Here is a 14083-nt window from a genome sequence, read left to right on the forward strand (position 1 = left end):
ACATATTAATAAATGTTAATTTCCAACACACTTTGGGTTCATTTTAAGCAAGAAATACAGTATAATTCTTAAATAATAGTTGAGTTAAACAAAACTACCCCCAAACATTTAACCCAACCGCTGGGTTTGTCCATTTTCAACCCAACTTGGGTTGTTTTTAACCCAGTATTTTTTTTTAGAATTAATGATAAATGATTTGTTGCTCTGAAATATCTACTTTGAAAGTTGCATTGAAATGCAAATCTTTCAGACAAATCAGTAGTTTGGTAAAAGCATGCAATAATATTAATAATCGCTGTCGTAAACAATAAAATGTCAATCAGGAAGCTGCTCTGAAATTAATAAACGCTCATTCTTGACTAGTTGCCCCTCAAATCAGTGTGCATATATACATGTGTCCGTGATTTGTTGATTTGTCTGGTTCATAACAAGTGAAACAAGGTCACTTGTCCAAAGCGGAGCCGGAAGTTCCGTGGAGAGCAGCGATCGCGCCTTTACAATAGAGAATACAGGCCAGTCAAAAGATTCAATTAACCGTGGCGGAGGTAATTATCCCTGGACAGTCCAAATTAGTTTTGCATAATTGGTCTGAGCCGTATGAATTAACTTCTTAATGTAATCTAAGAGGGCAGTTTACATTAAGAACGACCCGACGCGGAGCATATTGTGAATTAGCCTATACACGTCTTTTTTAAATACGTGTCAGAATTAATGAAAAACAAGTAGGCTATATAAAATGTGTTTATTTATGTGGGCATTGACTAAAAGATCCCAAGAACTGGAGGCCTGAACGGTTTCGTTTTTCTGCTTGTGGGGCTTTAAAAAGTAGCGAAACTCCTCAGCTTTATCTTCCTTCCTATTCATGATTTGAGTTGTGATAAATCGGGATTTTGGCTCTTGATTACAAAGACTTGCTTTAGAATTCTGAGTAATTCTATTCAAAGCCTGAACAAAAGCGTCCTTTAGAGGATACTTTACACTTCACCTGCTCCGACCAAGTAAAGGCATCCGAGATACAAATCTTGTTCAAGAACTACAGAGCAATTTCCTTTTTTTCCGCATACGCTTTATTATATCCCCCTTGTTCAATAAATGAACGATAAGTACATATAATTATGCAAAACATATATAACATACAATTTCACTTCGAGTTAGTAAAAAAACGGACTGACTTCTTTACGTGAACGCATCAGACAATCTGTGATGTAGGACCAGAACCCTTGAAATCTCATAAAGTCGGGCATGTTATTATTATTATTATTATTATTATTTCATGTGTTTCTTTTCATTAAATTACACTTATAAGTGCTCATGGTCTCCCGTTGTGCAAATATCAAAGGAACACGGCGTGTCCAACAAATAGGGTTTTCACTGACTGAACAATAAATATTACACACATCGATTTGAAACTCAAAATATACACCTGATTTCTAGTCCAAGAGCTCCGGCGTTTCGAGCACTAACTAGATGTGGTTTAATAAAACTGTACACATTTACAGCAACAAACGGGATTCATTGAGGTTGAGTTTCAGAATTAAACAATGTACTTTCCCCCCTCCAATATAGCTATGCAACCACGTTAACAGCATTGAGCGATCTTCTCAGTTACAGAGTCAACAGGTTAGTCCTTATTTTCGCACATTTATTCACATTGATAAGGGCAAACCGACCCATCATTCACTTCCACGCCGAGCAGAATGTCAGAGAGTTACCTTACATCAAGGCGTTAATCATGATACAAACACACGTGATATCTGATATGACGATCACATGTTCAGGTTCGTGCATTGCATGTGTTTCACATTTAAAAACTTTTTCCTCACTATAGTCCAGAGTCTCATAACGCCGCTGCGTACGCGGGATACGGTTCAAGTGGTGGTTTTCCCATTCCAGGTAGTAAAATGTAGGCAAGAGGGGGCTGAAGCCCCGCAGACGGCCACGCCGCGCAGTTACACGGGATCATGTAGCCCGGGTTACCCGGCGATGGGTGCGAGTGCGTGTGGGCATGTGCCCCGGTGCCGACAGAGCCCGCTCCGGAGAAAGCCGTCGCCGCTGTCGGGTAACCCAGCGGTGAGGCGTAGGGGAACGATGGTGGGGAAAGTTCGGTCATTTTTGAGCCAAGGTCAAAAAACGAATAGGGGTTCGCGGACATGGACGGGTTGAAGAACACCCGGGCCGCCGCTGCCGCCGCCGCCGCCGCTGCCTTGTCCGGGTTGCTCATCAGAGACTCGGAGAGAGCTCCGCTCGGCAAGCCGCCCACTTTCAGCGCCTCGTGCTCTCCCAGATTATACGCCATCGGGAAGGCGAACTTGTCCTTCTTCATTAAAGTCTTGGGCTTTCGCCTGGGTCTGTATTTGTAGTCAGGGTGTTCCTTCATGTGCATCGCCCGCAGTCGCTTCGCCTCGTCAATGAACGGCCTCTTCTCGGACTCCGTCAGAAGTTTCCACTCCGCTCCGAGTCGCTTGCTGATCTCGGAATTGTGCATTTTCGGGTTCTCTTGAGCCATTTTCCGCCGCTGCGCTCGGGACCACACCATGAACGCGTTCATGGGACGCTTAACGTGATCCATGGGCTTGGACATGATCGCACCTGGTCAGGTAAAAATCCACAGGCAGGAGTAGATTACTTTATCTAAAATCGCGCTATGTATCAAAGAGCTTTACTTCTTCATTCTGCAGAAAAAAAAACAAGTCCAAAGCGGCTTTAACTTTCACGAAAGCAATGTTCTCAGATGCATTGTTGTTAGTATATCCTGAAAAAAGTGTCAGATGAAGTCGAAGAGATAAACAAGTCTTCCTCCTCAGCTGTGCTCGCTTTTTGTTTTCCTCTTCACCATGGTGAAGCCACCGCCGCTGATAACTTAAATCGAGTGATTGTCAGCCGAGAGTTGCAACATGTGAAATAATGAGCGCACTGGCAGGTACTGAAAGGGCCTTCGGCGCATGCGCACTACATCTGTCAGACCTCGGGCGCTCCAAAATCCCACCCAGCGCGAGGACGAGAGTGAAATGATAAACTCACTTTGCTCAGAGAGAAAAGCAATCCTACATCGTGTGTGTGTGTGTGTGTGTGTGTGTCCAGGACACAGCAGAAGAATGCTCTGTAATAATAGTGTACTCAACGTCAGCGCGCGCCAATTTTACAATCGCTTTTTTAAAATAGGAAATTTCGCAAGAAACATTTTGAGGTTTCTTTCACAAATGAAGGTTTTTTTTTTTTTTTTGAAGTTTTTTTTTTGTGGCATGCAAATCTGTATCGTTTATAAGTAATATTAGTATTTTTAGTATATTTAGTGTCCCGTTCAGTGATGATCCTAACAAAAATCGCTGGACTGTTGCTATGGTTACCTGGGCAGGTGAACGCGATTTCGGGATTTATTTAACGCTTTTTGACTAATTTGCATTTTAACGCTCGGCTTTGGTTCAATATTGAAATCACTTTGAGCAGATTTAACTTAATAAAACGCGTTTTTTATTTATGCATCCTACTTTGGGTAGACCTAATCAAGGAATTTGCACAGAATTAAATTTCTGCTGATGTGTAATATATTGCCTACTATACTGTTTTATTTTTTTATTTTTTTATATATAATTAATGATAATGAAAAAGTTTAACGTTAAATTTTAGTGCAATGCATCACAAAAATATCATCTGCCAAAGTGTGTCCTTTCTGTCTTGACCAAATGAAAGGAAGTCTTCTTTAATTTATCTGAATATTTTCAGTAAAACATTAATAAGCTAGATAAAGCGCGAGGTGTTTATCGCACTAAAACTTCTTCTTCTTCTTCGCTTCTTCTTTTTCGACTTCAAAGGATTTTCCAGGCACCCGAAAATTAGCTTGAGGAATATTTGACTGTGCAATTACAGATATCTGAGAGAGTCCTTGTGTAAATTGTATGTTTAAGTGGATTCTGCCCGCACCTTCACTGTTGTTCCCTATTATTAAAATGATAGTTAAAATGACAGCTTTTAACGAGTGGGAAAATCATTTAATTGCAAAGGGTCTCATAGGAACCTGTTGTCAGACCCTTTTCCTCTTAATATTATTGCAGAAATACGGGGCATAATTTTTAAACAGAAATTGATCCTTTATTATTATTATTATTATTATTATTATTAGCCAAATCAAATCGAAAGCCAAAGCATCTAATTCATTTACAGATCCAGTCTTATCAGAGATGATGATGCCAACATGATTAATAATCACACGTTTAAAAGAGGCAGAACCTTGTAACAGATAAGAGAAATATTCATGAAGATTTATCGTGAAGAAAGTCCTGACAGACGCGCAGCGCTAAACGGTGATCCGCTTCATGAGTGCTTGAAGTCTATTGTTTGCCATAAGCCTGGTTTCCTCTCCATTATTCGGCCAAACGTGGCTTCTGAAATTTAATTACGCCTATCGAATGAGATTAATGTTGTACTATTATGGCGTTCTGCCCTCGGCCTTAATATGCATGTCTTTTGTTCAGCCTGGAGTCCAGATGAGGTGAAGGTGATGACGAGTGTCAGCGCAGATGATTGGCAGCTCGACTCTCACGTGTCGATGTCTTTCCCGCTCGTTTCTGAGGGCAGTCCGTGTTTCAGGTGCTGCAGGCGATGATAAAAACATAATCAACATATAACATTTCATGATAAACATGACAGCGTCTGATTTCGTGCAACATCTTGCAATGCATATTTTAATCAAATGAAAAGAAACAGTTCGTTAGAAAAAAAAAACATGCATCTTAAATGGTGTACAAAAAAAAAACATTATTATTAATTATAATTATTAAATCATACATTCTTAAAAATGCTGGGTTAAAAACAACCCAAGTTGGGTTAAATGTTCACTGGGTAGTTTTTATTTATTTGGCTTAAAATGAACCCAAAATGTTGGAAATTAAAAATCAGACACATAATTACTAGAGGAAACAATAATAATCAAAAGATGAAGCAATTTAATCAATGTTTATTGTTTAATTATTCTTCATTAAACTTATTAAACATATTAATAAATGTTAATTTTCAACATATTTTGGGTTCATTTTAAGCAAGAAATACAGGAATTTTAAAACAATAATTGAGTTAAATAAAACTACCCAGCAGGTTGAGCAAACATTTAACCCAACCCCTGTGTTAAAACAACCCAATCGCAGAGTTTGTCCATATTTAACCCAACTTGTGTTGTTTTTAACCCAGTATTTTTAGAATGTGTGATTTTTGAAGGCGCTGTGATGGTCTGTTGACTGATGTATAACAGAATTAATTTAACAAATTACATATTCTAAATGCCATAAATTCTTATTTTTAATAATGTTTATTGTATTATCTATCACAGTTTTCGTGTTTGAAACCCGAGGATCAGCCGGACCTTTTTAAGCATGAGTTTTGCATGAACTCCATGTGAACTTGAATCAAACGTCATGGTTCTTCAGCAGCAGAGGAAGAGATTCATGGGAAGGAAGCCGGCCTCATGAGGAGATGTGTATTTCTCTGTAGAAGATCATGTTATCAACACAGGACTGATATAGACCTCCTCGACTCAAGCTGGGGTGTGTAGAAGCTCTCTGGCTGATGAAAGACTCGTCATTACAGGAGGCCGGAGAATGTAAGTGACTCTTATCAGATGTTCCATCGTTTGCTCCTGCTGCCCTTCCTTCCTCTAGACAAAGTTTGAGATGTTTAACTGCATGGCCGTAATGAGCCAACAGATTTACTTCATGCTAAAAACAACATGATCTAATCACTTATTATTAATGTATTTTTGCAGCTTCTTGCCTTTTCTTAGTTAAAGGGGTCAGTAAAAGTTAGTAAAAAAGGCCAAATAATGTTGGGTTAAAAACAACCCAAGTTGGGTTAAAAATGGCAAACCCAGCCATTGTGTTGTTTTAACCCAGCAGTTGGGTTAAATGTTTGGGGGTAGTTTTATTTAACTCAACTGTTGAGTTAAAAATGACTGTATTGCTCGCTTAAAATGAACCCAAAATAGGTTGTAAATTAACGTTTATTAATACATTTAATGAATTATAATTGTACAATAAACATTTATTAAATTGCTTATTAATAAATGTTCATCTTATTATGTGTCTGATTTTTAATTTCCAACATATTTTGGGTTCATTTTAAGTCAGTCATACAGTAATTTTTAAACAATAGTTGAGTTAATTAAAATTACCCCCAAACATTTAACCCAACCGCTGGGCCTAAAGGAAATGTCCGGATATTGAAAATTCCCAGATTTTTTCGAGGTTTAAAGAGAATATTTGGCTGAAAGTCAACTAAAAGCATAAAATAGCAACAACTTTAAAGTATAAATAATTGCACTTAATTTTTTACATGAAAGTTAATTTTTGCAAATGCATGAAAATGAATGATATGCTGAATTATGAACTAAAGAACAATAGTGAAAGAAAGTTAATAAGTGACTGTTTCTCTGTAAATACAGAATGTAATTCGGCTGAATAATTATAGTCATGGGTTTTAAATAAAATTATGCAGAAGTTGGCACTATTTCCAGCCCACACGTTTATAGAAATAATCACATGCGTATTAAACGGGAACTACAAACAGCTCAGGGGCATTTGGACCGCGAGATCTGTCAGTTTCTGTCACTGCTGCTTTTGATAACCTCGTGTTTGTGTTGTAGTCTTTCATTTCGTTTGGATCCAAATATCCATCACAGAATAAAAAATACATGTATTTATAAAATATGTTCATATCCAAAATGTCATTAATCTGGGGAAACATGACATGATCATCACTAGGTGTCCTGATGGAAATTTCTGGGTCAGTCCTAGTGTCGTCCTCTCAGACGGATGGAGGTTTTTCAGAGAAAGGAGTGAGAGAACGGGAGGAGCGATAAGGCATGTCTCGGTCACAGAGTTATGCCGTCCGTCTGACAGTATCTGTGTTCCTCGAGGCTCGCGTTTACCATGCGACCTTCTGAGCCGTTTGACAAATCAAATTTCCCAAGAGCTACATGTTTAAGCGAAGGATAAACTGGAGGGGGCAGGGAGAAGTGTTCATCCTTTCCACTTCTGTACCCCTGTGGTTTAGAAATCCGAGTCTTGTCCCCCCACAGGCATTGTGATGACTTTGTGATGATACACTATTTTGAAGCATTTAGCTGGTGCATTATCGCCCGCTTCCTTTTTCTCCATTCTTCCAGCTTATCGTCGCTGCATCACAGCCCGGTCCAAACAGAGAGTTGTAATTACCCAGACTGCCACCTGATAGCCGCCCGCTCTATCAGCAGCATCACCGTGTGCCGAGAGAGAGAGAGAGAGGACGTAATGATAGCATTTTGAGCTGGAATCAGCTTAAACTTCACAATGTTTCTCATCCATCCTATTATATCATCACAATGCCTGGCTTTCTCCATACACTTCTCCTTTCTCTGCACCAGCAGATGTGATGTCTGACACAAAACAGAAAGCGATTCAGTCTCCTTCGACCAGTCTTTACATTCAGTGTGTTTCATATGGAGTTGCTCTTCTGACTGCAGAAAGTGGAGAGTTCTTTGCTGATGTTCTCCGTGATTCGGCTCACTGTGTTCAATCGACGCTCTTAGAAATGAAGCCTCTTTTGATGCTTCCATGAAGAACCTTTAACATCCATGGAAACTTTCCATTGCTCAGAAGGTTCTTTGTAGCAGAAGAAGCTTCTTCAGATTATTTATTGGTTGAACTAATGGTTCTTTTTCACTGAAAGGATCTTTGGGTTGGGGGAATAAAAATGGTTCTTCTATGGCAAACCCACTTGTGGAAACCACTATTTTCAACAGTATATAAACTAGATGGAGAATTGAGTTTGTATAAAATAGTCCATTTTAAAAAGACTGTAAAGTATTTAACAGCACCGTGCAGAAGTAAACACGAAATGTCCATAAACTTAAAAATCTGCTAATATTATCATCGTGTCCTACAATAAATGGTTCTTGAATGGTTTTAACATTGAACATCAATTGGTCATCATCTGCATAATTTTTTGACTGAAATTATTGTAAATGGTTGAGGTAATCAACATTATGCCATATATTGTAAAACTGTAGTCAAATACAGAGCATTGTTTAACAGTTTAGAGCTAAAACTGGTTGATGCCAGAAAATCTTCACTAAAACCCCTGCAATGTTATGCTTTGACCACAGAGGGCGATAGGAAAGGCCCAAATCCCGGAGTGCACCTTTAAAGAGAAGAAAGGAATAACAAAAGGTGAAGGGGGTAAAAAGTGAAGATATCAAGTGACATCAACCAAATGAAGGTACGAAACGATAATTAAATCTCTAAGTGTTGCTTATTTTCTATGGTTCTTCATATATCAGTACTTTAGGACAATATTGACTGTTCATGCATCAGATCTGCACATTTTTGAGTGAGTGATTTCTGCAGCTCTCAGCTGGTACATTATTATTAAAGGTTAAATTAACTGATTTGTATAGAATTGTAGATAAGGCCAGTTTTTTTATAATGATAACATTATAATAATAAAAAAAATATATATAATGAATATGTAATATAATAATATATTATTGTAATATAATAATAGTGCATATATTTATCAAAATACACTCCTCTAGAGTTATTTTTCTAGCTGACTATCGAGTTTATGGTCACTGAATGGCTTTACTGAGGTAAATGTGACATTTAACTGTTTTATTGTTGAAACGCTGAATGATTGATTTCATGAGTTCTGCATCTTTCACCATTCCTTCTGATGTTCATTCATGTTTATTTGGTGCTGTAACTAGCAGTAAAGAGGAAGAGACTGAGGCGCTACAGCGATCTGTCACCATTATTTGAATGTGTGTAGAGATGGGTAGATATGCTTAAATCTGTATTTCATTTATATATTTCCTCATATTTAAACAGTTCATTTAGAACACTTCATTTCCCAGAATAAATTACCTATGTTGAATTTCATTGAATTGCAATTCTGTAAATTCTTCTTCCCCTCATTCCAATTCAACTTCCTGTGGGGTGTGGCCAATTCAATTCAAATTCACATTAAGTCAAAATGTTGACAATTTTTGCACATTTTGACTTAAGTAGTAGTTTCTCTTAGAGCTGGACTATTAATCGTTAAAGAGCACCTATAATGCTCCGTTTCACAAGATGTAATATCAGTCTCTGGTGTCTCCAGAATGTGTCTGTGAAGTTTCAGCTCAAAATCCCCCACAGATAATTTATTATAGCTTGTCAAATTTGCCCCTATTTGGGTGTGAGCAAAAACACGCCGTTTTTGTGTGTGTCCCTTTAAATGCAAATGAGCTGCTGCTCCAGAAGAGGGCGGAGCTTTAACAGCTCAACAACAACAAAGCTGGAGAATCTCACGCAGCCAAAATGACGAAAGTGTTCAGCCTTACATTGTTCAAACCGGAGTCGACACTGATGGAGAGACTCAGGAAGAAGTTACAACTTTTAGACGTTTCTGAATGGTTAGTGGATAAATTGATGTAGTTGCTGTGGAGTTGATTCAACTCATCCACTAGCATGTGCCGTCATGTTCATCTTTTGTGTTGAATTGACCCTCGTTTGTGAAGCAGTCCGGCGTAAAATGACGGCATGACAACAACACTCTACTACAACAACTCTTCCTCTTCTCTAAAGCAGCCCAACATGGCCCCGCCCCCTTTGCTGTGTGTTCTCGGGGGCGGGGTTTATGCTAATTTTAGGGTTTGTGATGTCACTAACCCAAGAATAAGCTTGTTATAGTCACTACCAGCCGTTTGTTGCGATTTCTGCGAAAGAAAATATCTCCTTTGCATTGAACTTTGAGCGTCAAAACTTTGCAGATGTTGTTTATGATCAAACAGCAACATTACACACTAACTAAAGTTAAAAAAGTCAAATCATAATCAACCACCATCAAAAAAATGGTCTTAATTCAAACACCCAGGCGATCTTATTCCTAAATGACAGTGATTAATCTCTATTAAAGCTTTGATAAATCCGATCACAGCGAACATTCAGATGCGTTCTGATCCAGAGAGAGCCGTTGTCATGTATAGATACTAAATGGCTTCACAAACAGTCTTTTCAACCACACAGCATCATTATTTTACAATAATTCATATTATCATAGAAGTACTGGGATAAAAGTTTATAGTTCAGATAGCGATTAAAATAGAGTAAATCACCTTTTGAAAGTAACTTGATGCTTCAAATAAAAAAAATAAACACAACCTAATAAATAAATCAGAACAGCAGTAAATCAGACTAAATCTGATCCATGAGAATTCCAGACTTTGGTTCTCATGCTCACAGAGAAACGACTCTATCAATCTTATCTGAAGAGATGAAGTGAGCAGCATAACGATCGAGTCATTGAGAGGACAGAAACGACTCTTCAGTCACTATGATGGCGTTCGGGTTCGTACAGATGAAGGTGAAGCTGTTCTCAGATCCTCACCGGTCTCAGTTTGATTGCAGTGTGTTTAAAGAAAGAGTTTTGTCGCTTTAGTTCATGCATGTTGAACTAACACGATTTTGCATCACTTTCTTCTCAGATGGACCGTCCATTTTACTGATGCTCATTGCTTGCAAAACTAGAAAGAACTTGTGGAAATCACTGGATCTACCAAAGGCTGAACAGGTTAGTGGCATCAAATCTTTTGAATAAGAGTAATCTTAAGTGTGAACTGGACTTTAGGCCACTAGCTGTGTGACATGTCATCGGGAAGCGGTATTGTCCAGGCCTGTTTCCTTGTGATGTGGGAAGGACAGTGATTTCAAACACTTTTGCCACCGCTCAAGCATTGTGCCCTGAACATTTGCATGAGAAAACTACAAATCCACAGGGACTATTAGGGTTTTAAAACTCCACGTCCTCTTCCAAACGGAAAACACAATAGGCCTCCCATGCAAACGCCACAATGCTTTGAATCAACCTGTATACACTTGTGTGTCTTTTCCCCACTCTCTCTGTGCTCCGCTCTATGGCACGGACAAAAAGAGTGGAGAAAAGTTGAGCGGGCATTCAGCGGCGAACCCCCTGTCGCAGCTGGTCCACATCTCGCTGTGCGCTGCCAAGTGCGAGGAGCGCTGCGCTTTCATCTGGCTCCGACAAAATCTGGGCTAATGTGTCTCGGTGAAAGAGTCCCGCGGTGCTGCGCTCTCTCATTCTTCTCCTGTGTTCTCCACCATTCTCTGCTCTTCCACTTGGGATAATTGCAGTTTAATTGGGTGACAAGAAATGAAAACTGTGTCCACATTATGTGGGATTATCTCCTTTCTGCTTGAGCCTGCCATTCAGAGAGGCCCGTATATATCAGAGAAGGAGCTTGAGAGGAGATCAGGCGTTCACCTTTGGGTGTAGATGTTTAATAAATACATATTTAATATGTTCTCAAGAGCTTTTTCTCTAAACACAAGGCATACACTACTGATCAATCAGTCTGAGTCAGTAAGATTTTTTTTTTGAAATAAAATAATACTTTTATTCATCAAAGATGCATTAAAAGTGACAGTTTATAAAGACATTTATAATGTTACAAAAGATTCTATTTCAAATAAATGCTGAACTTTCTATTCACCAAAGAATCCTGAAAAATAAAGTGTATGACGGTTTCCACGGTTGTTTGTTAAATGTTTTGATTAATTTGATTTTCTTTAAGGGTGTTTTCACACTCGAGTCTTATTAAATTACCAAACTCAGACCAAAATGTAAATCTTGTAAAAGAACCCACTTGTCTTTGCATTCACACTGTTCCTTGGAATTGAAAGTGGATTTGGGTCTTATTTAAGCCTGCTGAGTGATTTACAGTGAATCTGCTCATAGTGAATTGAATTGGTTCATAGTGAATCAGTTCATAGTGAATCGGATTGGTTCACAGTGAATCGTTCATAATGAATCAGATTGGTTCGCAGTAAGTTGGTTCATAGTGAATCAGTTAATAGTGAATCAGATTGGTTCACAGTGAATCGTTCGTAATGAATCAGATTGGTTCACAGTGAATCGTTCGTAATGAATCAGATTGGTTCACAGTAAGTCGGTTCATAGTAGATCGTTGGTAGCGAATTGGTTTGCAGTGAATTGGATTGGTTAATAGTATAAAATTGTTCAAAACTTTTCAATGGTAGTGTAATATAAATACATTAAATATTCAAATATAAGCATGTCTTATGCTCTTTGTGTGTTTGTTTGTTAAATGTATTGATTGATTTTGCTTTCATCTTTCTATAAGGGTGTTTTCACACTCGAGTCTTATTAAATAACCAAACTCAGACCAAAATGTAAATCTTGTAAAAGAACCCACTTCTCTTTGCATTCACACTGTTCCTTGTGGATTTAAAAGTGGATTTGGGTCTTATTTAGGCCTTATTTGGGTTCTTTCATGTCTCTGACTACTTTTTAAACAATAATTGTTTTAATTATAATATCTATAATAATCTATAAACATGTATTCATTATTATTATTATTAATTGAATATAATGTTTATGATATGTATTTATTATTAATTGTTACTTTAAAAATAAAGATATTAGAATATTATTTCACAATATTAGTTAGTCAAATAATATTCTGTAGTTTTTTCCCCAGTAGAATGTAACTTTGAAAGATCCAATCCGGCTTTCGAGCATTCGCACATATGAACTCAGAAAAGAAGTATCATTTTGTTTTTGTGTATTTGACTGTAGTTAAATAGTTTTATAAACGATTCTCACACCTTTTGGGGGTTTCAAGCCGAAACTCTTGAGACCCCTGAAATGAACTAAAACACACTAAAAAGTAGTTTCTCCAACGCCATTAACACACTTCACCACGTTTCACTCCGCAGGTTCAGTCGGATGTGCTCATAAGGAATCACGAAATGCAATAATAACAATCCAGAAATGCAATTTCACCGTGATGAATCTCAGCCTAGCCGACAACAAATGATAAAACAGCAGATATAAACACCACTAGATGTTTTTCAATAATGAAGAAGAGCTGAGATGACGGTCTTATTTGTGGCGAGAGAACGATCCTTTTCATTAGGCTCTTTTCTGCGGTTCCCAGAGCTCCTTGGGGGTGTGCATGGCAAGGTTATAAACATTGAGTCATTCTCAGGGCCTCTGCAAGCTGTACCTTCCCTTTTGTCAGGCCTGTACTCAACTTTAAAAGCCCCTTTCAGTCCACATGAATGCCCTTCATTTTCTCTCAAAGAAAATTTGCATTGATAGCCGGCAAAAAGGGAAGGTTGTTTAGAAAAGGATGGAGAGACAATGAGAACAAAAAAAGCGAAAAGCTTTTCAGATTCCATTATGAACATAGCACTCCCATTCTTTCCGACTGTTTATACATGTTCTGCGGAATAATGCAGCGCTGCTGTAATATGTTCCTTGTCCTCTTATGTGAAATGGGCCTTGTATCAGGCCTAACGGGGGGGGGTTCGGATCGCGGGAGCGCCGCTCCAGCATTCACTGGAGGATCAAGGTAAAGCGCAGATTGGGCGCAGGAGAAATGCGCTTGCAGAGAAAGCCAGGTGAAAGAAAGGAGACCTTGCCTGTGTAGTAAAGAGCCATTCAGACCGTGGTCCATTGTGTCAATATTTAAGGTGCCCTGATGCTTGGGCCGAGAGGAGAGCCGGGCATTTTCACAATGTGAACGCTGAAGAGCTTTCTGTGCACGTCCCTTTGCCTGACCTCAGTGCTGGAGCCCAGTGTACGTGAAGGTTTCTGGGGGTTAGGATTACAAACTCCATCTGCTGTCATTTTACAGCGTACTCAATCACACTAACATGCTCTCTCTAACATAGCGCCGCTCTTCCACTAACAAACTGTCCTGTTTTTCTTACAGTTATCCGTGTGGAGCGTCACACTGTTTTCACACTGTACAGATGAGCAAGTGTTCCTAAAACACCCACTCTTTCTGTTTCATGTGCATGTAATGTGCCTGATTCACGTTAGTAAATGAGTTCATAGTGAATCGGTTCATAGTGAATTGTTCGTAGTGAATTGAACTGGTTCATAGTGAATTGATTCATAGTGAATTGGTTCATAGTGAATTGGATAATAGTGAATTGGATTTGTTTACAGTAAACCGGTTCATAGTGAATTGAATTGGTTAATAGTGAATTGATTCATAGTGAATTGGTTCATAGTGAATTGTTCGTAGTGA

The 14083-nt window shown here is 38.5% G+C and overlaps 1 protein-coding gene and 1 long non-coding RNA gene across 2 annotated transcripts in view; one reads left to right on the forward strand and one right to left on the reverse strand.

Annotated features, from left to right (window-relative positions):
- Positions 1-105: 105 nt before the first annotated feature.
- sox21b (SRY-box transcription factor 21b) lies at positions 106-3111 on the reverse strand. Its single transcript, XM_048194900.1, has one exon. It carries the CDS (start codon positions 2579-2581, stop codon positions 1838-1840), a length of 744 nt encoding a protein of 247 aa, XP_048050857.1. The 5' UTR covers positions 2582-3111; the 3' UTR covers positions 106-1837.
- Positions 3112-3265: 154 nt separating this feature from the next.
- The window catches only part of LOC125270891, a 31110-nt gene continuing 20292 nt past the window's right edge, over positions 3266-14083 (forward strand). Inside the window, exons 1-4 of the long non-coding RNA XR_007185489.1 lie at positions 3266-4587; positions 5324-5593; positions 8132-8244; positions 10490-10575. This is a non-coding gene — a long non-coding RNA (uncharacterized LOC125270891). The remainder of the gene's footprint in view (positions 4588-5323; positions 5594-8131; positions 8245-10489; positions 10576-14083) is intronic.

This window comes from Megalobrama amblycephala, linkage group LG6 (genome assembly GCF_018812025.1).
Source record: "Megalobrama amblycephala isolate DHTTF-2021 linkage group LG6, ASM1881202v1, whole genome shotgun sequence".
Lineage (NCBI taxonomy): Eukaryota > Metazoa > Chordata > Actinopteri > Cypriniformes > Xenocyprididae > Megalobrama > Megalobrama amblycephala.

Excerpts from the sequence above, each read along its gene's own strand:
- sox21b (XM_048194900.1), bottom strand. The coding sequence starts at position 2,581 with ATGTCCAAGCCCATGGATCACGTTAAGCGTCCCATGAACGCGTTCATG.